General features: G+C 40.7%; 1 protein-coding gene across 2 annotated transcripts in view; it reads right to left on the minus strand.

Moving 5' to 3' along the window:
- LOC120852622 (band 4.1-like protein 4A) overlaps positions 1-21,563 on the minus strand; it is a 288,931-nt gene that overhangs the window by 39,473 nt on the left and 227,895 nt on the right. The window contains exons 14-16 of one of the 2 annotated variants that reach the window (XM_040225953.1): positions 8,381-8,471; positions 5,318-5,401; positions 4,243-4,356 (exon numbers count right to left, since the gene is read on the minus strand). In XM_040225953.1, coding sequence (XP_040081887.1) covers positions 4,243-4,356; positions 5,318-5,401; positions 8,381-8,471 — 289 coding nt within the window. The remainder of the gene's footprint in view (positions 1-4,242; positions 4,357-5,317; positions 5,402-8,380; positions 8,472-21,563) is intronic. The other variant, XM_040225954.1, reaches the window with a different exon arrangement.

Consider the following 21,563-nt stretch of genomic DNA (forward strand, 5'->3'; position numbering starts at 1 on the left):
TCTTGATGCCAACAGTCAGCAATGTCTAGTCTCCTCAAAACACATGCCCAATAAGAGACCTTTCAAGTACCATAAAGAACCAGACAGAGGCCCTGATGCTCAGACAAAAAAATTCTCTACTCTATAAAATCAAAACTGTCTTTCCTCTGGATGGTACCCATGAAAGGATCCTGTGTCCACACACCACAATTACATCTCTGTATTGCACAGGAAGCCAGCAGAAACTGTATTCAATATGAACATTATTAAGTCTGGATTTGGGAATGTGTGTGCTCCCAACTATTTCAAGCAATTAGTTTAGGAAAAAAATACCACAAATTTTCATATGTAATGTAAAACTTGATAAATTCACTTCTAAACATTAAAATCAAAATGACCATCTGCTCAGTGTGTGTATTTTATTTAGGGACTGCTGAAAAAGTATACTAATAATTTAGGGTGAGAACCTATAAAAACCTATCTATTAACAATAACCATACCATCACAGATTCTTAAAATATTTAGTAATTCTCACTCCCCACAACTCCTCAATACACATATACAAACAAATTCACTTTATAGTGTTTCCCAGTGATGTTGACTTGTTTTTTAAGTGTTCTCCAAGTTGAACCAATCGTTGGAAGGGAAAGGAGAGCAGAAAATCTATTCCCCTGCCTGTTTTAAATAATGACTCATTAGCCCTGCCTTTTTCAGACATACAGACGTGGACCCAAATTCTGGATGTGTGCAAGGAATAGTTACTCTTTTCTCCTCAAGCCTGTTTTCTCATCTATAAAAGTGAGATAATAATGCTGGGCCAGGTATTTTTCCATTGGTCCTCAGTCCCATCCAAACCTAGTTGTAGTCTCCCATGTATTGCCAAGATGAGAGGCCTGAAAATTACATCTTCCTAGGCTTCTTCACCACTTAGGTGCTCAGGTGAGACTTGAAGGCAGGAGAAAAAAGGAGGCAATTTTGCTTCTGGCAGCACCTGCAATACTTACTGTTGCATTCCCTAAAAGTGAGGCTTCCACAGCATTAGACGTGGTGGTACCCTCTAAAGCAGTTGCAGCAAGAGTCCTTCCTACAGTGGTGGTGCCCCCAGCGGTGTCAGCGCTAAGCACAGGCTCCCAGGGGCCAGCTCTAAGGCAGAAGCAGCTTTGAATCTTTGGGTGGCTTCCCCATCTCTCCCGCTACTCCTGCAGCCCTGGGGCAGCACAGTATCCAGGCCACAGACTCTTAGTCTTTTTGTTCCTTCAGTCCTGCTCACACCTGTGCACTGATCCCTGCCTTAATCCCTCTCTGCTGGAAAGGCCTAGTGACTGAGAGATACATTATGTCAACTTCTGTAGGGTACCATAAGGTTGAAACGAGATAATACATAGCTAGTAAACTGCTCAGTACTTGGGACATGGTACATGCCAGCTATTTTTCCATTATTCTGTCTAATCATCATGGGTTATGATCTGGCTCCCCCTTCTCAGTCCTGCTGGGTGAAGATGATGACCTTTCTTTTCTTAACTTTCAAAGGATTTTGGTGAAGTGGACCTGGTTTGAGAAAGTTACGGATGAAGACTCTAGGAAACTGGCAGAAGCAGAAGGATCAAGCAGGGATGGACCAGCAAGTGACTATGAACAAAGGACAGAGAAAAGAGATGCACCTCTGCTTTCTAAATCCACAGTGCATACGAAAAGAATCTTGATGGTTATCTGAAAACATGACTGGAACATCTCATAATTTGGTTATTGTCATTGTTATTCAGTTGCTAAATTGTGTCCGACTCTTCATGATCCCATGGACTGCAACACACCAGGCTCCTCTGTCCTCCACTATCTCCTGGAGCTTGCTTGAATTCATGTCCATTTAGTTGGTGTTGCTATCTATTCATCTCATAATTATAAGTCACATAAAATACCACTCATGTAGGCACCCAAAGTAAAACATAGTCCCCATCAGATAGAAATAAAGTGAATTTCACTAGTAAGTGATTTCTCGGTCTTCCTCTCTTGGACCTGTCATATTGCCCAGCCTGCTTTGCAGAGGGTTCAAAACCGCTATATAGGAATTTTTCTTTTTTTTATTAAGCACAAACACACAAGTATATTCATATGAACAATCTGACCTGCTGAGTAAAATGTAACAAGACTCATTTCTCTGTTCTTGAAAGGGGTTTTACTCAAGTTTAAGCAACAATATCAGTCTTGAGAGCCAATAATTCAGCCTCACCTAAGAGATATCTCTCTAAACATGATCTTGTCTTCCCAGTTCAGTTCAGTCGCTCAGATGTGTCCAACTCTTTGCAACTCCATGGACTGTAGCATGCCAGGCTTCCCTGTCCATCACCAACTCCCAGAGCTTGCTCAAACTCACGTCCATCAAATTGGTGATGCCATCCAACAATCTCATCCTCTGTCATCCCCTTCTTCTCCCACTTTCGATCCTTCCCAGCATCAGGGTCTTTTCCAAGGAGTCAGTTCTTCACATCAGGTGGCCAAAGTGTTGGCGTTTCAGCTTCAACATCAGTCCTACCTATGAATATTCAGGCCTGACTTCCTTTAGGATGGACTGGTTGGATCTCCTTGCAGTCCAAGGGACTCTCAAAGGGCTTCTCCAACAGCACAGTTCAAAAGCATCAGTTCTTTGGTGCTCAGCTTCCTTTATAGTCCAGCTCTCATATCCATACATGATTACTGGAAAAACCATAGCTTTGACTAGACAGACCTTTGTTGGCAAAGTAATATCTCCAACATTAAATGCTTAAATATTAAATGCATTTTCATATGCTGTCTAGGTTGGTCACAGCTTTTCTTCCAAAGAGCAAGCATCTTTTAATTTCATGGCTGTAGTCCCCATCTGCAGTGATTTTGGAGCTCAAAAAAATAAAGTCTCTCACTGTTTCCATTGTTTACCCATTTATTTGCCATGAAGTGATGGGACTGGATGCCATGATCTTAGTTTCCTGAATGTTGAGCTTTAAGCCAACTTTTTCACTCTCCTCTTTCACTTTCATCAAGAAGCTCTTTAGTTCTTCTTCGCTTTCTGCCATAAAGGTGGTATTATTTGTGTATCTGAGGTCATTTATATTTCTCCCGGAAATCTTGATTCCAGCTTGTGCTTCTTCCAGCCCAGCATTTCTCATGATGTATTCTGCATATAAGTTAAAAAAAGCAGGGTGACAATATACAGCCTTGACGTACTCCTTTTCCTATTTGGGACCAGTCTGTACCATGTCCAGTTCTAACTGTTGCTTCTTGACCTGCATACAGATTTCTCAGGAGGCAGGTCAGGTGGTCTGGTATTCCCATCTCTTTCAGAATTTTCCAGTTTGTTGTGATCCACACAGTCAAAGGCTTTGGTATAGTCAATAAAGCAGAAACAGATGTTTTTCTGGAACTCTTTTGCTTTTTTGATGATCCAGCAGATGTTGGCAATTTGATCTCTGGTTCCTCTGCCTTTTCTAAATCCAGCTTGAACATCTGGAAGTTCACGGTTCACGTACTATTGAAGCCTGGCTTGGAGAATTTTGATAATTTTTTTTACTTTGCTAGCATGTGAGATGAGTGCAATTGTGCGGTAGTTTGAGCATTCTTTGGCATTGCCCTTCTTTGGGATTCAAATGAAAACTGATCTTTTCCAGTCCTGTGGCCACTGCTTTCCAAATTTGCTGGCATATTGAGTGCAGCACTTTCACAGCATCATCTTTTAGGATTTGAAACAGCCCAAGTGGAATTCTATCACCTCCACTAGCTTTGTTCATAGTGATGCTTCCTAAGGCCCACTTGACTTTGCATTTCAGGATCTCTGGCTCTTGGTGGGTGATCACACCATTGTGGCTATCTGGGTCATGAAGATGTTTTTGGGGTCATTAAGGATCTTCTTCTCATGTAAAAACATTTAAATCTTTTACATATTAATGTATATCATTAATTCAATACATATTACATATACATATTATACATACAATATATTTTCAAAATATTATACATATTTTTAAAATTTTAGTCTTCACTACAATACAGAGAGTAAGTTCCCATCAATATTTTATGAAATCATCCTCTGAAATGCTGGCTTTTTAAGAGAAATACTTCAGGACCTCTAGCTTATTTCATCTCAAAGAAACAAAACACAACAACAAAACTCAGAAGCTCTCTGTTATCGTGAGGGCACAAACAGTCAGGACACTATGAGAGTAACCTGGTTACACTGCGCCTGGGACCTGGAACCGCTGCTGAAAATTTAAAACCGACGGCTGTTCCGCTTACCTCCTCCTGGTGGGCTGCACAGAGTCATTGTCGCTCCCACACGAGGGGTTTCGGCGGCGTGTGTAAGGGAACTTGGGGGATTTCGTGCGGTCGTTGGGGGAGTTATAGAGTCCGCTGGAGTGGAAGAGGAATGGTCAAGGATGTCTGCAGAGGGCCGGGAGGAGCAATACCCTAAGCTGGACCTAGGGAAGGGCTCACAACTGCCCATTCTCTACTTTCAGGGGAATACTGAGTCTTGGGCACATGGTTCTCTTTCCTGACAAGATTTATTGAAAGAAGAGTAAGATCTAGTAAAATAAATCATGACAGTCTTCACTTTGCAGGATTGGGCTTGTCTCACTGGACTTCAAAAGAAATGAGCACACACAAATGACGGCAACAGTAAGAACAATCTGCCTTTATGGTGAATCTACACTTGCTAGCTGAGGGCTTTATACACATTATCCCAGTTTATCTCCAGGTCAGCCCTAGTCACTGAAGTACAGTTATTAGACCCATTTAACAGAAAAGAAAACAGAAATACAGAATATTTAGTTAAGCAGCCAAGTACCCAGGAAAGAGGCAGAGTTAGAATCTGAACCATCGTGTGGTCAGACCTGGAACAATCATTCAACTTATCAATTAATTATGAAGCAGATCTGTCCCTGGTATGGTAATTGTGAACAAAATTAACTAAATATTTATTTATTTCTAGGAATAAAGGTCCTCTAAACGCACTATTCATCAACAGTAGTTTTCAACTTAAGTTTTAACAAGAATGGTGCAATTGGGGAAATTATCATTAATATGTCATTTCAAGTATCCAAATGACCACCTAAGCCATCCTCACCACCTTTCAGGCAGTTTCTTAGTATATGCAAGTTTTCCTTTCTGTCTTTCCAGGAGAAAGTTTCATGTTAGGACACATCCTGTTGACTTCTACTTCAGAAGTTCTCAGTCATGCTGATTTAGGAATCTGACTGCTTGTCCACAGTTAGTCATCACCAGCCACAAAGCAAATTCCATCGTTTAACAAGCTGCAATTGCCAACCCCATTTATACTGTTCTCCTTTATAAAAACAAGGATTCTCTTTACCTCTGGGGGCCGTTTTCTTCCCACGGTGCATGAGATTTACTTCTCTGGGTATCAGGGCTGTTTTCATTCTTTGCTTTCTTAAAGCTTTAATTTAAAAAACCAACCAAACAAAAAAGAGTGGGAAATAAATTAACTAGAAAATAAAAGAACATTAACTCACATACTTATTTCTTCAGTAAAATTATTTAACAAACGTTTTAAAATGTGTGTTTTTATTCATACCTGTGACTCATTCCAGAAAAAAATGTAAAGTGGCTGCCTAAAAAATAGTAATAATAATAAACTTTCCAGCTGTACCTTGGGGGTCTCTTTGCCCCTTCTTTCTTTCTTGTTTTACTGCTGTCACCCAAATGCCAAGTCATCAATTGTTAAAAGAAACTTTCTCGAGTCCACCTGCAGTATGAGAAAGGGCTTCCCTGATAGCTCAGTTGGTAAGGAATCCACCTGCAATGCAGGAGACCCCGGTGCAATTCCTGGGTTGGGAAGATTTGCTGGAGAAGGGATAGGCTACCCATTCCAGTATTCTTGGGCTGCCCTTGTGGCTCAGCTGGTAAAGAATCCACCTGCAATGAGGGAGACCTGGGTTTGATCCCTGGGTTGGGAGGATCCACTGGAGAATGGAAAGGCTACCCACACTGGTATTCTGGACTGGAGAATTCTGGCAGGATGAGAAATAGGGGGAACAAGCAAGCCAAAAACACAAGGCTGATAAGAAAGGAAAGTTGAGTATTCTGGCTCATGTGGCTGGCTCTCTCTCTCAGCAGTGGTCAGAGACTGCTGGCTTTGGATCTGGGTCTGAATTTGTGCAGGCCGGTCAGCTCTGGGCAGGTTCAGGCCGCCAAACTGACCTTCTCTGCCCCTAGCTTCCGCCGTATCTTGGCTTCATCCTTCCAAATCAGAATGACTTTCAAATCTTATTTCCTGACCTAGTATCATCTTTCTGTCCTAAGAATATAAATATAACTGAGTTGTTACTCAACCTCAATAAATTATTTTAGAAACACTGGGAGACACAAGGCAGGGGCTCATCAAAAGCCTCCCGTCACCAGGGGAGGAGAGAAAGTATGCCACCTCTCACTTCCCTGGGAGCCTCCACTTCAGAAAAAGATAGAGCTACTTAACTCCTAATCCATGTTTAACCCCAGCTTTCTGAGGAATCCTCTATTTAATTGTCCTGGAATATAGTCATAGCAGAGTTCTTTGTAACAGCAAAGAAAGAGGAGAGAAAAAATGACAAGGTCATTTCAAAAAATGAAAATAAACTTGTATCCTAGTATATGATATTCATCTAGGGAGTTATAAAGCCTAAAATATTAGATATTTGACAGAGGCATGTTAAAAAGCACTAGTATTGGTAGACGGTAGGTATATTTTATTTACGTTATTCTTAAAAAGATTAAAAAACATTTGGAAGATCAAATTTCTAAAGTAAAACTTTGATTTTGAAAGGAGGAAAAGTAATAAATATGGTATGTAAAAAGATACAGTAGAAAGTTTGGGTGTGTTTAGTAAATCAGAGAAAAAAGAGAAAAGGGAGACTGAGCAGTGCAGTAGGGAGATGAAAGAGGAACTGAGAGAGCAGCACAAGAATAATGAAATCTCGGGGGGAAAATGAACTGAATGCAGTCTCTGAGCTGGTTCTCATCTGGAGCTTGAGTGGGAAAATGTGGCAGTCCTTCAGGTATCAGTCCTATCAGCAAGAATGTAGTTGTGGAGCGGACTGCACTCCCTCCATACGCTCTGAAAAGGCTTGGGATCTAAACTTCATGCAAGATGAAGGCTTATGTCAGACTTACCATAAGCATACCCTGTACATACAGATTCAGCTGACTCTCTGGCCACGACGACAAGGCTAAGAGAAGCACAGTACATGAAAGTGCTAGCATGCTAGTATCAAATAGATAGAGGAAAGCTGCTATCACACAGGGAGCCCAGGCCAGCGCTCTGTGCCAACCTAGAGGGATGCGGTGGCGGGGAGTGGGAGGAAGGCCCACAGGGGAGGGGGTATACTTACGGCTGGTTCTTGCTGTTGTACCGCAGAAAACCAACACAACATTGTAAAGCAATTATCAACCAATCAAAACAAGTAAGCAAAAAGAGAAAAGAGGAAGAAAGTGTACGTGAAAGCAAAGAACTTGTCGTTCCAAAAAGAGAATCTGTACAGGGAGCATCCTGTACCTAAACAAAAGAAAATGAAGGCAAAACCTTGGGGGAAACATTGCAACTCTGAGAAATTTCATAACTTAGAATTATTTTGCTGAGAAATCATACACTATATTTCTCCAAGTGGCAACAATCCAATGGAATGAAAACACCATTATTTACTAACAAAAGATGGAGTGGATGATCTAAGAAGTTTCTCAAGGTCACATATTTCCGACTGCCTGGGCTTCTCTACAATGCGCATGGAGTACTCTCTCTAGAGAGCTCACTGTATGCGCAACATTCTGTTCCACGAAGGTAATTGGAGACAGGAAAAAATGACACTGAAACTGTGTCTGAACAGAGAACCATGCTGATCCTTCAGAGAAACAATCCACATAATATATTAAGAGAAGGTCCTTCCGCTGGGGGATGCTTCAGGGAAAATTGATGCAAAAGACCATGACAACTCTTCATACATCCGCAATCACTGCCTTCTGAAACCCTGCACCTCAAAGTGCTATAAAACCTCCTTCCAGGGCCACAGTTCAGTGCACTGCTATAATGAACGCAGTACATTAAGCATGAATGCTATCTACTTTACTTCCCAGGTCCCTCTGAGTCAGTCCATTATGTCATGCCGTTTAAAAAAATCACATGGGGTTTCCACTGTGTTGTGGAGACGGCAGACCACAGACTGTAGCTCCATCATTCTGTGACAGCAGGGGCATTTCCTCCAAATGAGAGGGACATGGCCTGATTCTTTACATTTTACTGGCATTTTAAAGTATTCTTTGGCCCACAGACTATTTTCATTAAAAGTACTAGTTAATTACCAGAGTGCTTCTTAACCTTGACAAAAGATAAAAAGCATTTCTGTGACAGCAGATAGCAGTGTGTCCTTTCAGTTAACTAACTGACCTTTTTATTGGTGAAGGTGCGATAATTTTAGTTGTTCCTTCATTTTCTCCATTTTCCATATTCGCAGTTACCCGATTTATGCTGTTTGATCCTAGTAGCAAAGCAGAGGAAAGAAAGAGACAGTGGAGAAGAAAAAAAAAAAAAAAGGAGGCAGTGGTCAGAAAAACACAAAAGAAAAGGAAAAGAAAATTTTAATGTAAACTTAGGGACATCATGACACATTGTATTGGTAAAATATAATTCTAAATACATAATGAATTGCTCAATAAATCTGAGATAATATTTTCTGAAATGTACTAAACCCTGAATATAACAATGTCCAATATCTAGGTTATGGCACCATTTGAAAATAGGATGTTTTGAGACTTCAGTGTTTACAAAGTTCCCACATCATGGACATTCTTTAAACCGTTAAATAAGAATCTAAGATATTTAGTACTATTATACTGGAATGTAAGCCATTCCAATTGGTTTTTGACAACTGTGTTGTGAAAAAATTACTGTTTCTTGGCATGCCGTTGACAACCCTCATTCTCAATCAAACCTACCCCAAATATTTCAGACCTGAAAATACTCCAACACATAATGCAAATAGCAAAAACAGACTAATATAGATATGATTTGTATTACATTAAAAAAAAAAAAGTTTTCAAGTGTGCCTTTTAATGTAAACATCCCTAAAAGGCTAAAACTAACTTTTTAAAAGCTGTTATTCCCCAGATTTGCACACATGCTAGATGAACCAGCAGAGGGCACCCCCAGCAGACACAATGATGGAAACTGTGATCAAATTAGCCCAGCAGCCAAGCCCATCCAGGAAATCTGGATCCCATTCTTGGGAGAGAGGCTGATAAGCCTGCAGGGGTGAGATGTGCAGACACTGATGGCTAGTCTCCTCTCTAGTGGCACGCCCCCCACTCCGGGAGGATGGACGCCTGCAGTCCTGGTTCAATCATGTGGCAGGCAGGCGTGTCCTCCTCAGAAAGCCATCTTGTATGTCCATGGGTCAAGTCCTTCAATCCAAAGTATAATCACGGCTAACAGTTTCCAAATTCTAAGATAAGTCTGTAATACTAGTAAGAGCTGACACCTGTTGAGCACTTACTATGTGGTGGGTGCTGTCCCAAGTGAAAGCTCAGTTGTCTCCCATTCTTTGAGACTCCATGGACCCTCTCTCTATGGGATTCTCCAGGCAAGAATACTGGAGTGGGGTGCCATTCCCTTCTCCAGGGATCAAACCCAGGTCTCCTGCATTGTAGGCAGATTCTTTACCATCTGAGCCACCAAGCTGTCCTAATTACTTCTGGTCTATTTACTTATATAATCCTCAAAATAATCCTCTAATATGGATACTAATATTTCCCCATTTTAAAGATAAGAAAAACAGGACTTTGCCAAGGTCCCACAGCTCATGAGTGAGGGCCCAGCTTTTAAACCCACCAGTCTGGCCCCTGAGAATTAGCTCGAAACCACCACGATGCACAGCCTTCCATGGCCATCTGTGCCTCATCCTCAGGAGCCAGTCTAAATTAAGGGTACACTGGGAGAAACAGACTCTTTGGAAGGTAAGTGAAAAGAACGACCAATGAGGAGAACATTTAATCGTCAGCTAAGAGAAGAACTCTGTCAAGGGCAGTCAACCTTGAGAGATAACAGGAGGAACATATGAGCACCCTGAAGTTGGCAATTCCTTCCAGGACATTGGGAGGCAGCCTTGGCTACTGATCAGGAATGATAAACATGAATGAATACACCTTAGACACAGAAAGCAAACAGGGGTTTCAAATAAGCACTCCATAAACTATTATTATGAGCAATTTGACATGCATTCAATACCTGAATTTTGTTCCAGTTTTGGAATCCTGAAAAGTTGAACCTGAAGATATGTGGTATTAAATGCAAGCTCATATGGGAGCAACATTCAGAATTCAGGCATTATAAAAGAGCATGGTTGGATGAATGAGACACAACCAACTCCCCCTCAACAACCCCCAATGCTATCAGACACTGTAGTGGCCAGTCACTGTCTATTTTGCCATAACCCTTAATAAAAATCACAAGGGCATATTCCCAAAATTGCAGGTGCAGATTTAAGAAGGAGCTACTTCTCAAAAGTGGGAACTCTGTGTGATATGGCCTTGGAACAGTGACAAGAGGGATTAATTCATTTGTGCCCCAGACAGCTGATGTGTCCCCATATAAATATTTTTAATAGTTTTAAATACATGTTTTTTAAATGCAGCATTGTTCCAAGCTGGTATTGCTAATTTATAATATAAGGGAAATTCACATACCCAGGGCAATTTCCTAGGCTGGGGGAAGAAGGGGGCACAGCAGGGAATCCAGCCCAAGTGCCCAGTGGCAATAACAGCAGTGGAAGAAGCACCGAGTGAAAGCAAGCATCACTTAAGCTGAAGTCCTGTGCAGCTAGCTGGTGGATACACCTGGGTTTACTTCACGTCTTATCACTTTTGACTGAGCTGCTGCTGCTGCTGCTGCTAAGTTGCTTCCATTGTGTCCGACTCAGTCCCCATGGACTGCAGCCCACCGGGCTCCTCCGTCCATGGGATTTCCCAGGCAAGGGTACTGGAGTGGGTGCCATCGCCTTCTCCGTTTGAGCAGTCAGTCCCTTCTTGGCTTTTTGCGGAGGGCGGGGTGGGCGTTGGTGTTTTGTTGTTTGTTTTTTGTTATTGTTTGTTTGATTTTAAAATTTTTATTAGAGTATAGTTGATTTACAATGTTGTGTTACTTTCTGCTGTACAGCAAAGTGAATCAGTTATACATACATACACCCACTCTGTCTTAGATTCTTTTCTCATGTAGGTCATTACAGGGTACTGAGTAGAGTTCCTGGTGCTACACAGTAGTTCCTTATTGTTTATTTATTTTACACACAGTAGTGTGTATGTGTCAATCTCAATCTCCCAATTTATCCCAGTCTTCCTCTCCCTAGCCCTAGTAACCGAAATATTGCTGAGCAGTCTTTTCTTAGTCTAACAGCCTTGGGGAAAGTGAGGCTGCTTGATCACTTTCACCGAGTCTCTTTCCCAAGCTTGCAAAAGCTTAATAAACAGGCAGGCCAAAAACTGAGGAATATTTTCAAATAGAAAATTTTCAAACTATATATGTATATGTACTTCCTTAAAGAAACCAACATTTGGTTATTCACAATACCTAAGTCATAATTTTTGAGGTCAAACACTAGATCTATGGTTTTCTCAAAGAATTTCAGGGGAAAAAAAATCACATACAAGCTCTCTCAGACAATCTCAAACACAATAGGCAAATGTCTTCAAAATAAACTGCTTCACTGACAAGATTATTTTACTAACATAACAGTCAGATAACACAACTCAAACACATCATAACCAGATAGGGTAATCCAACTTAATTTATGGTTTTTTATATTCAAAACAGCATACTACTAACCAAAAAAAATCTATTTATATGCACTTCCCTCTTCTGTAAGTATGTGAACTGGACAAGCCTGAAGTGTAAAAGACTTACTAGGAAAACTAACTATAAGAAAAAAAGCTACTTATAAGCCTTAACTGGGAAATTTTCTGCAGTATCCATTCATGTAATATTCATACCTTAATTATAAATTACTCTTTTTATTCATGAATGTAGCGTTCTTTAAAAACTCTAAGTAGGCAATACTTATTAGCTTTATGTCAGTAAATATGCACTTAAAAGTAATAACTACACTTTAAAAATACTATATTTTAACCATTGTCCTAATTATGCCAAATGAGTGAGTTTTTTTTTAGTCATCTATCATTTAAAAAGAAAGCTAAGCAATTAAATATTGCTTACTGAAATCTGCAAAGGTGAGAGAGACGGTTATGCATCCTTTAGGCTTACCGATTTTTCATTTTGCTGACATGCACTAACTGCTTTCCTTTTCAAAACTCTTCCTCCCCTCATTATCCTACCTTCCAGAACCAGCCCTCCTACATAAGCTCAGATTCTTGAACTACAGAGAAGTGGTGATCTGACAAACCAACTACACTAAAGGGCTCATGTCTTCATGTATTAACTGGTCACAAAATAGTTGCATTTGAAAGACAAAAAGGAGAAGATAAATATTAACTAAAATAATTAATTGATAACAATGGAATTTTAGGCATTGTTCCAGAAGAAATTTTGAGGCTGGAAAAATTGTTTTCAACATTCTTTTTTCATTGTAAATTATAACAGACCACCAGAAAAGAATATAACATACACATGTGAACTGTTTAACAAATTATTATAAAGTGAACAGCTATTAAACTACTTCTCATGTTGAGAAATAAAACATTAAGGGCAGTTTCCTACACTATAGAAATCACTCCATGTGGGGCAACTCTTTCTTTTAGAGAAGGGCAAACAGTTGTTTCCCATCTAAAATATCCAGAAATACAAACGGCCACATATATATTTCAAAAAATATGTTTATAATATACACAATACAATTACTAATAAAAGTGAATAAGGCCTCAAAATCTTAATAAAGTGAAGGGCGTATCACTGAGGCCCCATGATTTCCAGCACAGTGTTTTAGACATGGTGAGTATTCAGTGAAGGTCTGTTATTATAGAGGATGTCTTTCTGTTTCTACTAGTTGTTCCCACTAGAAGGGAAAATTGAGGATAATAATGTTATGTTTAAAAAGTGTTAAACTAAGACCAAAAAACATCTGGATGTGGCAGTATGGAAAACGCAGGAGATGAGGTCACAGGCGGCCATACCCTACAAGCCTGGGCGACTCCTCAGGGCTTCACGGCAGCCTTCCGCTCTAGCGTGCTCCTCCTTTCTAGTCTTTTAAATGAAAGCAGCAGTCGATCTACAGCAAAAGTCGGTTGTCCACATACGATTACCAAGCCTCCTAAGTAAATCTGTATTTTGTTTTACATAACATATTAACTCTAGCAAGGTCATTTAGAATTAGAAGCATACATCAACTTACGTATCATTCACAGAAAAAGACAAAGGCCTGGGATTTCCCTGGAGGTCCGGTTAAGACTCTGTCCTCCCACTGCAGGGGGCATGGATTCCATTCCTGGTCAGGGACCTGAGATCCCGCACGCCACATGGTGTGGTAACCCCCCTCCCGCAAAAGACAAGGGGCTTTACTCATGAGACTGGTCACAGGTAGAAGACTAAGTGTATCAGGAGACTGCTATAGTTTATTAAGGAGCCAGATCCAGCTCATGATCTGCGATTATTTTCGTCTCTGAACTGGCAAAAACCACAGCATGGCAGGGGCCCAACAGTTCCCTGTGGGTTAGGCAGCACCGCAGCGCCAGTGTTCAGTGTTCCCCAGTCTCATCTGCTTGTTTTTTAACACCCCATATGCAAATGATCTCAGCCCGTGTGCAGCGGACTATGACCACGCTATTGTGCTGCCTGGCTCTGCTCACAATTCAGTGCCTTCATCTTAAGTGACCCTCGCCTTCCATTCAGGAAGACCAGCTGTCAGAAACAGAACCAACTTCCCCAGGATCTGTTTAGCCGCTTGACCTGGGGGAGATTCTTAAAAGTCATCCCTGTGATGTCCAGATTTCAAGATGCGGTACTTAATTCACATGGATGCTCAATTACAAAAACACTGAGCCTCACAAGGTGCCTCATAGCTCAGTCGATAGAGAATCTGCCTGCAATACAGGAGACCTGAGTTCGATACCTCCGTTGGGAAGATACCCTGGAGAAGGAAATGGCAACCCACTCTAGTATTCTTGACTGGAGAATTCCCGTGGACAGAGGAGCCTGACAGGCTACTGTCCATGAGGTCACAAGAGTCAGACAGGACTTAGCAACTAAACCACCACCACCAAAGTTCATAGCTCAATTTGACACCTGTCAACCTTAGCTTAAATGTCTGATGTTACTTAAATGTTGCCACTGCTTTGAATTTGGAGTGGGCATGGAGGATGAACATGTGACATTAAAAGAAAAAAAATATATATATATATATATATTTATCAGAGTAATTTGACTTATTCTGTTCAATGGGGAAAAAGACAAATAGCCAGTAAGTAAAGTGAGACTATCATATACATGATTTCATTTTTAAAACTCTCAAATATGATACATTTGTAAACTTTTAGGCTAAATTTTATCCCACTTATTCACATTTTCTTTTCTGATCTATATTTTTTAAAAGCTATATCTAATGCTTGAGACAACTAATCAGGACAGAATAGATTTTAACAGATTATTAGGTTTCATTAAAAACAGTCTGAGTTCATATTATCTGACCTAGAATGACTTATCAGAAGAAATATTATATTCATGAATTAAGAATGAGCTAGTAACTGGAAATATATTTTAGCTCTAGTTCTCACACTGATAGTACAGAATCACCTTGCCTTGGTTTTTCAACTTTATAAACTGGGTACTATGAGAAAAAATGGCAGATGACAGAATAACCTGGCAAAATATATTTTTCTAACATCACAAATTACAAACAGTCAAATGGCCATGGAAACTTTATATATATATTTTCCTATCATCATAAAGGTTTTATATTTTCCAAAACTGATATTCATTAAATTATGTATAATTTAATTAAATTTCAAAACACATGATTTGGAAAGTAAAAAGTGTTTCAGTGTACAGTGGCTAATTCTTTAAAGTTCAAATGCCTGACCTCAGCCCATTCATCCCAAAGAGGTAGCCAGACCCCTGCCTTTATTTTTCTGCATTCAAAACTCCTAAGGGTGGAATTTAAACACAGTTACCTCTTTACTACAAACATACAGACTTTTAAGACTGATTTTGCTACATGTCAACTGCAAGATCAAACAAAGCATTCTGCTAGAAAGCTGGAGGGTAGATCATAAAGAGTGGGTGTGGATGAGAAAGATGCTAGGAAAATAAGTCTATGCATGAAAGATCCCTTCCCTGGTTGGTCTGCTTCCAATGTCTTCTTCCTTGACCCAGCCCTCTCCTGGATCCCTCTGCTTTCCTCGTGACCAACGTGGTCAACTTGGGAGAAGAAGAGATGAAAGCATTTCACCCTCTGCCCAAGCTACCGAGGCACACACACCGAAAGGTGGGCACCAACACCCTTCTTTGTAGGTCAGAATACTGGTTCAAAACCAAAAAAGGCACGTCCAAGCATCTGTTTTCTTCCCTAGGCCCCCAGAGTAGAACAAAGGGGCTGTACTATCTGAAGGACCTGTGATCCACACCTGTGTATGCCGGAGGGGCTGCCAGCCACGCTAACAGTAGAGGGGTGCCTATCCTTCCTCTCAGCCGTCCCAGGCCCAGGGCCAGCATGGCTCTGTGAATGGTTGTCTGGAAGCAAGAGGTGTGGCAAATCTCTTAAGTTTCCAAATTTTTCTTCCTGTGATATGAGAACACAGTATGACGGAGGAGAACTGAATAAATGCTCACATCCTATCCCTGAGCTGCTCTCGTGCTCCCCCTTCCCCACGGCCCCCCATCAACAGGGCCACACAGTTTAGAGCAACCTACAGCAAACCTTCTCTAGCCGTCTTTTCTCAGGCCCCACATTTATGCTCAGCTGGTCTAGGGCAGGTGAACAGTTCCACACCAGACACAAAGTTGGTTCTGTTCCAGAAGAGTGTGCTAAACCACTGCTGTACAGGCTTTATTTGATATAATTACAGTGGTATATAAAGGGTGTCTGTGCTAAGTCACGTCTGACTCCTTGTAACCTCATAGATTATAGCCCACCAAGTTCTGTCCATGGAGTTTGCCAGGCAAGAATACTAGAGTAGGGTGCCATTTCCTATCCCAGGGGCTCTTCCCAACCCAGGGATAGAAACCGCATCCCCTGTGTCTCCTGCATTGACAGGCGGATTCTTTACAACCGTGCCACTTAGGAAGCCCCATATAAAGTATATATAAACACAAAATACATATAATTGTATGTAAAGATCACGTTAAAAAGGTTCATTTTGCTAAGACAAAATTGAGAACATTTTTGGTTTTTCTGATTTTTCCATAGTTGAGCTCATATCTAGGAGGCCCTAACTCAGTGTTCTTTGAACTTTTTACACAAGTACTCAATCAAAGAATTTGGAAAGTGATTCACCTCAGTGCATGTTTCTAAGATATCTAACATCTTGCATCAGCAGTTTAAAGAGTATCAAAAGGATGTCATTTGCAACATATAGTAAATACTGACATTTTAAAATGTAACTATTTTTACATACACTTATTACTGATTCATGTTGATATATGGCAGAAACTTAACACAATATTAAATTAAAAACAAACAGTGTTTTAAATAATTTTTAATATAAATTTATTTATTTTAATTGGAGGTTAATTACTTTACAATATTGTATTGGTTTTGCCATACATCAACATGAATCTGCCACAGGTATACACGTGTTCCCCATCCTGAACCCCCCACTCTCCTCCCTCCCCATAAAAAGATGTAACTGTTTTGAATCTCTTTATTCACAGAGAATAGACTAGTGGCTGCCGGGAAAGGGGTTGGGGAGGTATGAGGTAGGAGAGGTTAGGGTTAGCAGATGCAAACTTTGACACAAATAATGAGTAAAGAAGGTCCTATGGTATAGTAGAGAATAGTATTCAATATCCTATGATAAACCATTATGGAAAAGAATATTTTTAAAAAGAACACACACACACACAACGGAATAACTTTGCTATAAGTACAAATTAACACAACATTATGAATCAACAGTACTTCATAAAAAATATTAAAACAAAAAATTAATTAAATGAAACTGCTTCATGACTCTCTTAAATATATCCAGTATAACAAAATACCATAGAACTTTGATATCCACAGTCATTCATTTTAAAAATACATGAAATGACCTAGAGGGGTGGATGAGGGGTATAGCAGGGAGGTACAAGAGGGAGGGGATATATGTATATATATAGCTGATTCACACTGTTGCACAACAGAAACTAATACTACACTGCAAATTAATCGTACTCCCATCTTAAAAAATTTAATTACAAAAAGAAGCAAACAAAAATACAGGAAATGAGTTTAATCAGTTGAAAATTTCACAGCAATCGTTCATTCTCCTTGTAGTTGCAATTCAATTTCAGCTCCTCTGCAAAAATGTATCCCAAGGTAATGTTTTATGCTTGAAAGTATTTATTCATCACTATATCTTACTTTTGTGTTAGAAAAATAGAAATAAAGTAAAAGGTTTATTTCCCATGACCATAAAGCTCGACGTGGTAAAATTTTTTTCTAAACCAAGTTATCATTACAATTACTAACAGCATGTTACTAGTATACCACATCAGTGCTGATAAGTAATTATTAAATATAAAAAGTACATTTTTATTGAAAAGTAATTCTTAATAAGATAAACAGGATAGTATTGTTTTCTCCATGATTAACCTAGATCATATCCATTCAAGAATTTTATTTTGTGTTAAAATGAAACAGTTTAGCAACAATTCTATTCTTATTTTTATTTGAATAGATTTTCTTCTTCGCATTAAGTAGAGGTTTATATTATTCTGTTAAGTATTCTGTTATAAGGACATCACCAGTGTCCCAAAGAACTTCCAAGTTACATGTTTACCTATAACTCTACAAGTAGTGATATATTATCTAAAAGTATTTCAAATTTTCTATTAGGTGGCAAATCAATCAGGTCCTTCATCAATTCTGCTGAAAGTCAAAGTGAGAAAATGACATACAAGGATCTGTCACTTGATATTCAAGGTCATTTTACTTTTCCAACATCAGGCCAGGAGGTTGAACATTTAAACACTAAACAGTGTAACAGATTCTGAGTGGGAAAAATGACTACTTTTCTTTTGGAAAATAGGAAAAAGTCCATTGGGAAGGGGCAAGCCTACTATCACAGGCAGGCTCCTTCCAGGAAAGAGAATCTGGAAATCTAGTCTATCAAAACTGCCTGGGTCTACAGAACTCTGAGAAAACCCTCCAGTATCCCCTCCTCACCAGGGGCTGGAATCTTCTGTCCCAGGCCACCAGTCCTTCAGAATCTGCTTCCCTCACAACAGCATCATAGAACATACCATTAGTCATAAGCAAACTACCTTCCTGGACACTTATAACAGAAAGTGCTCCACTCCACAATGCCTGACACACGTGCCTGATTTCGGTAGGTCTTTTATCGCTTTGGTCTGACAAAGTGGTTAAGTATACAAGTCTTACAAACTCAGATTCATTTCTAGCTCTGCAAATTTACCCACTGTGTGATCTTCGACAAGTTATTAAATCTCTTTGCATCTCAGTTTTTTCATCTATAAAATGAACATATAACGAACTCCTTACATAGTGGGTATGAGGATTACATCAGATAATTTCTCAGTTCAGTTCAGTTCGGTCACCTCAGTTGTGTCCGACTCTTTCCAACCCCATGAACTGTAGCACACCAGGCTTCCCTGTCCATCACCAACTCCCAGAGTTTACTTAAACTCATGTCCATTGAGTTGGTGATGCCATCCAACCACCTCATTCTCTGTTGTCCCCTTCTCCTCCCACCTCCAATCTTTCCCAGCATCAGAGTCTTTTCAAATGAGTCAGCTCTTCCCATCAGGTGGCCAAAGTATTGGAGTTTCAGCTTCAGCATCAGTCCTTCCAATGAATATTCAGGACTGATCTCCTTTAGGATGGACTGGTTGGATCTCCTTGCAGTCCAGGGGACTCTCAAGAGTCTTCTCCAACTCCACAGTTCAAAAGCATCAGTTCTTCAGTGCTCAGCTTTCTTTATAGTCCAACTCTCACATCCATACATGACTACTAGAAAAACCATAGCCTTGACTAGACAGACCTTTGTTGGCAAAGTAATGTCTCTGCTTTTTAATACGCTGTCTAGGTTAGTCACACCTTTTCTTCCAAGGAGCAATTGTCTTTTAATTTCATGGCTGCAGTCACCATTCTGCAATGATTTTGGAGCTCAAAAAAAAAATAGTCTGCCATTGTTTCCACTGTTTCTCCATCTATTTGCCAGGAAGTGATGAGACTGGATGCCATGATCTTCGTTTTCTGAATGTTGAGCTTTAAGCCAACTTTTTCACTCTCCTCTTTCACTTTCATCAAGACTCTTTAGTTCTTCGCTTTCTGCCATAAGGGTGGTGTCATCTGCATTTCTGAGGTTATTGGTATTTCTCCCAGGCATCTTGATTCCAGCTTGTGCTTCATCCAGCCCAGCATTTCACATAATGTACTCTGCATATAAGTTAAATAAGTAGGGTGACAATATACAGCCTTGACGTACTCCTTTCCCGATTTGTAATCAGTCTGTTGTTCCATGTCTAGTACTAACTGTTGCTTACTGACCTGTATACAGATTTCTCAGGAGGCAGGTCAGGTGGTCTGGTATTCCCATCTCTTTCAGAATTTTCCACAGTTTATTGTGATCCACACAGTTTAAGGCTTTGGCATAGTCAATAAAGCAGATATAGATGTTTTTCTGGAACTCTCTTGCTTTTTCCATGATCCAGCAGATGTTGGCAATTTGATCTCTGGTTCCTCTGCCTTTTCTAAAACCAGTTTGAACATCTGGAAGTTCATGGTTCACATATTGTTGAAGCCTGGCTTGGAGAATTTTGAGCATTACTGCATGGCGCTGGAGCGGTGAGTGGCCAAGGGGAGATACCCCACGGCCGAGGTCAGGAGCGGCGCCTGCACTTTGCTGAAGCAGCCGTGAGTAGATACCCCACGTCCAAGGTCAGGCATGGCAGCTGCGCTTCGCTGGACCAGTGGTGTGGAGACACCCCACATCCAAGGTCAGAGAAACCCCCGTAAGACGGTAGGCGCTGGAGCCGCTGTAAGGAGATACCCCACGTCCAAGGGCAAAGGAGAAGCCCCAGCAAGACGGTAGGAGGAGCAAATTCGCATTTAGAATCAAACCCCATTCCCACCAGAGACGCTCAGAAGGCTCAAACAAACCTTACGCACACCAGGACCCAGGGACCCCACAGAGACTGGGACAGAACTGTGTTTGAGTATCTCCTGCGGAGGTATGGGTTGGCAGTGGTCTGCTGCAGTGACAGGGGCTCTGGGTGTGGGTAAGCCCTTTTGGAGGAGGTCACCATTAACCCTACCACAGAGCTGCCAGAACTTACACAGGACTGGGAAATAGACTCTTGGGAGGGCACAACAGAGCCTTGTGCACTAGGACCAGGGAGGAAGGAACAGGACCCCACAGGAGACTTGCCTGTGGGTGTCCAGGAGTCTCTGGTGAAGGTGTGGGTCGGTGGTGGCCTGCTGCAGGGTTGGGGGCACAGACTGTAGCAGTATATACATGGGACCTTTTGAGGGAGGTCACCATTATTTTCATTACCTCCACTATATTTTGGCCCCAGGTAAACAGCAGGGAGGGAACACAGCTCCACCCATCAACAGATAATTTCTAGAAAGGATTTAGACAGTGCTTGTCATTTAGCAAGTGCTAAATAACTATTATATCCTTTTTATATGATGAAGTCCGTCTAGATCAGGGGCAAGTCTTGCTCCATGGGACAGGGTCTGCACTGGGAGTTTTTTCCAACACTATCAAGTAATTCTTCAGTTTTCAGCAGACACTGACTGGCTATCCTGAAATTCAGCTCTGTCCTGATACTATCTACCTGGGTAGCATCAAATCAAACAGGTTAAGGGCTCAGCTCCATAAGACTGCCCCCTTCTTTATTTTTAATTGGAGGATAACTGCTTTACAATGTTGTATTGGTTTCTGTCTTTATCAATATGAATCAGCCATAGGTATAACATCTGCCTCCTCCCTCTTGAACCTCCTTCCCACCTCCCATCCCATCGCAGGCTGCTAGGTTGTCACAGAGGAGAAGGTTGAGCTCTCTGTGTTATATAGCAAATTCCCACTGTCTACCTATTTTACATATGGTTCAGCAATACGTGAACCATGAACTTCCTGATGTTCAAACTGGTTTTAGAAAAGGCAGAGGAACCAGAGATCAAATTGCCAACATCTGCTGGATCATGGAAAAAGCAAGAGAGTTCCAGAAAAACATCTATTTCTGCTTTATTGACTATGCCAAAGCCTTTGACTGTGTGGATCACAATAAACTGTGGAAAATTCGGAAAGAGATGGGAATACCAGACCACCTGACCTGCCTCTTGAGAAATCTATATGCAGGCCAGGAAGCAGCAGTTAGAACTAGACATGGAACAACAGACTGGTTCCAAATAGGAAAAGGAGTACGTCAAGGCTGTATATTGTCACCCTGCTTATTTAACTTATAT

The sequence above is a fragment of the Oryx dammah genome, unplaced genomic scaffold (genome assembly GCF_014754425.2).
Source record: "Oryx dammah isolate SB20612 unplaced genomic scaffold, SCBI_Odam_1.1 HiC_scaffold_26, whole genome shotgun sequence".
NCBI classification, from domain to species: domain Eukaryota; kingdom Metazoa; phylum Chordata; class Mammalia; order Artiodactyla; family Bovidae; genus Oryx; species Oryx dammah.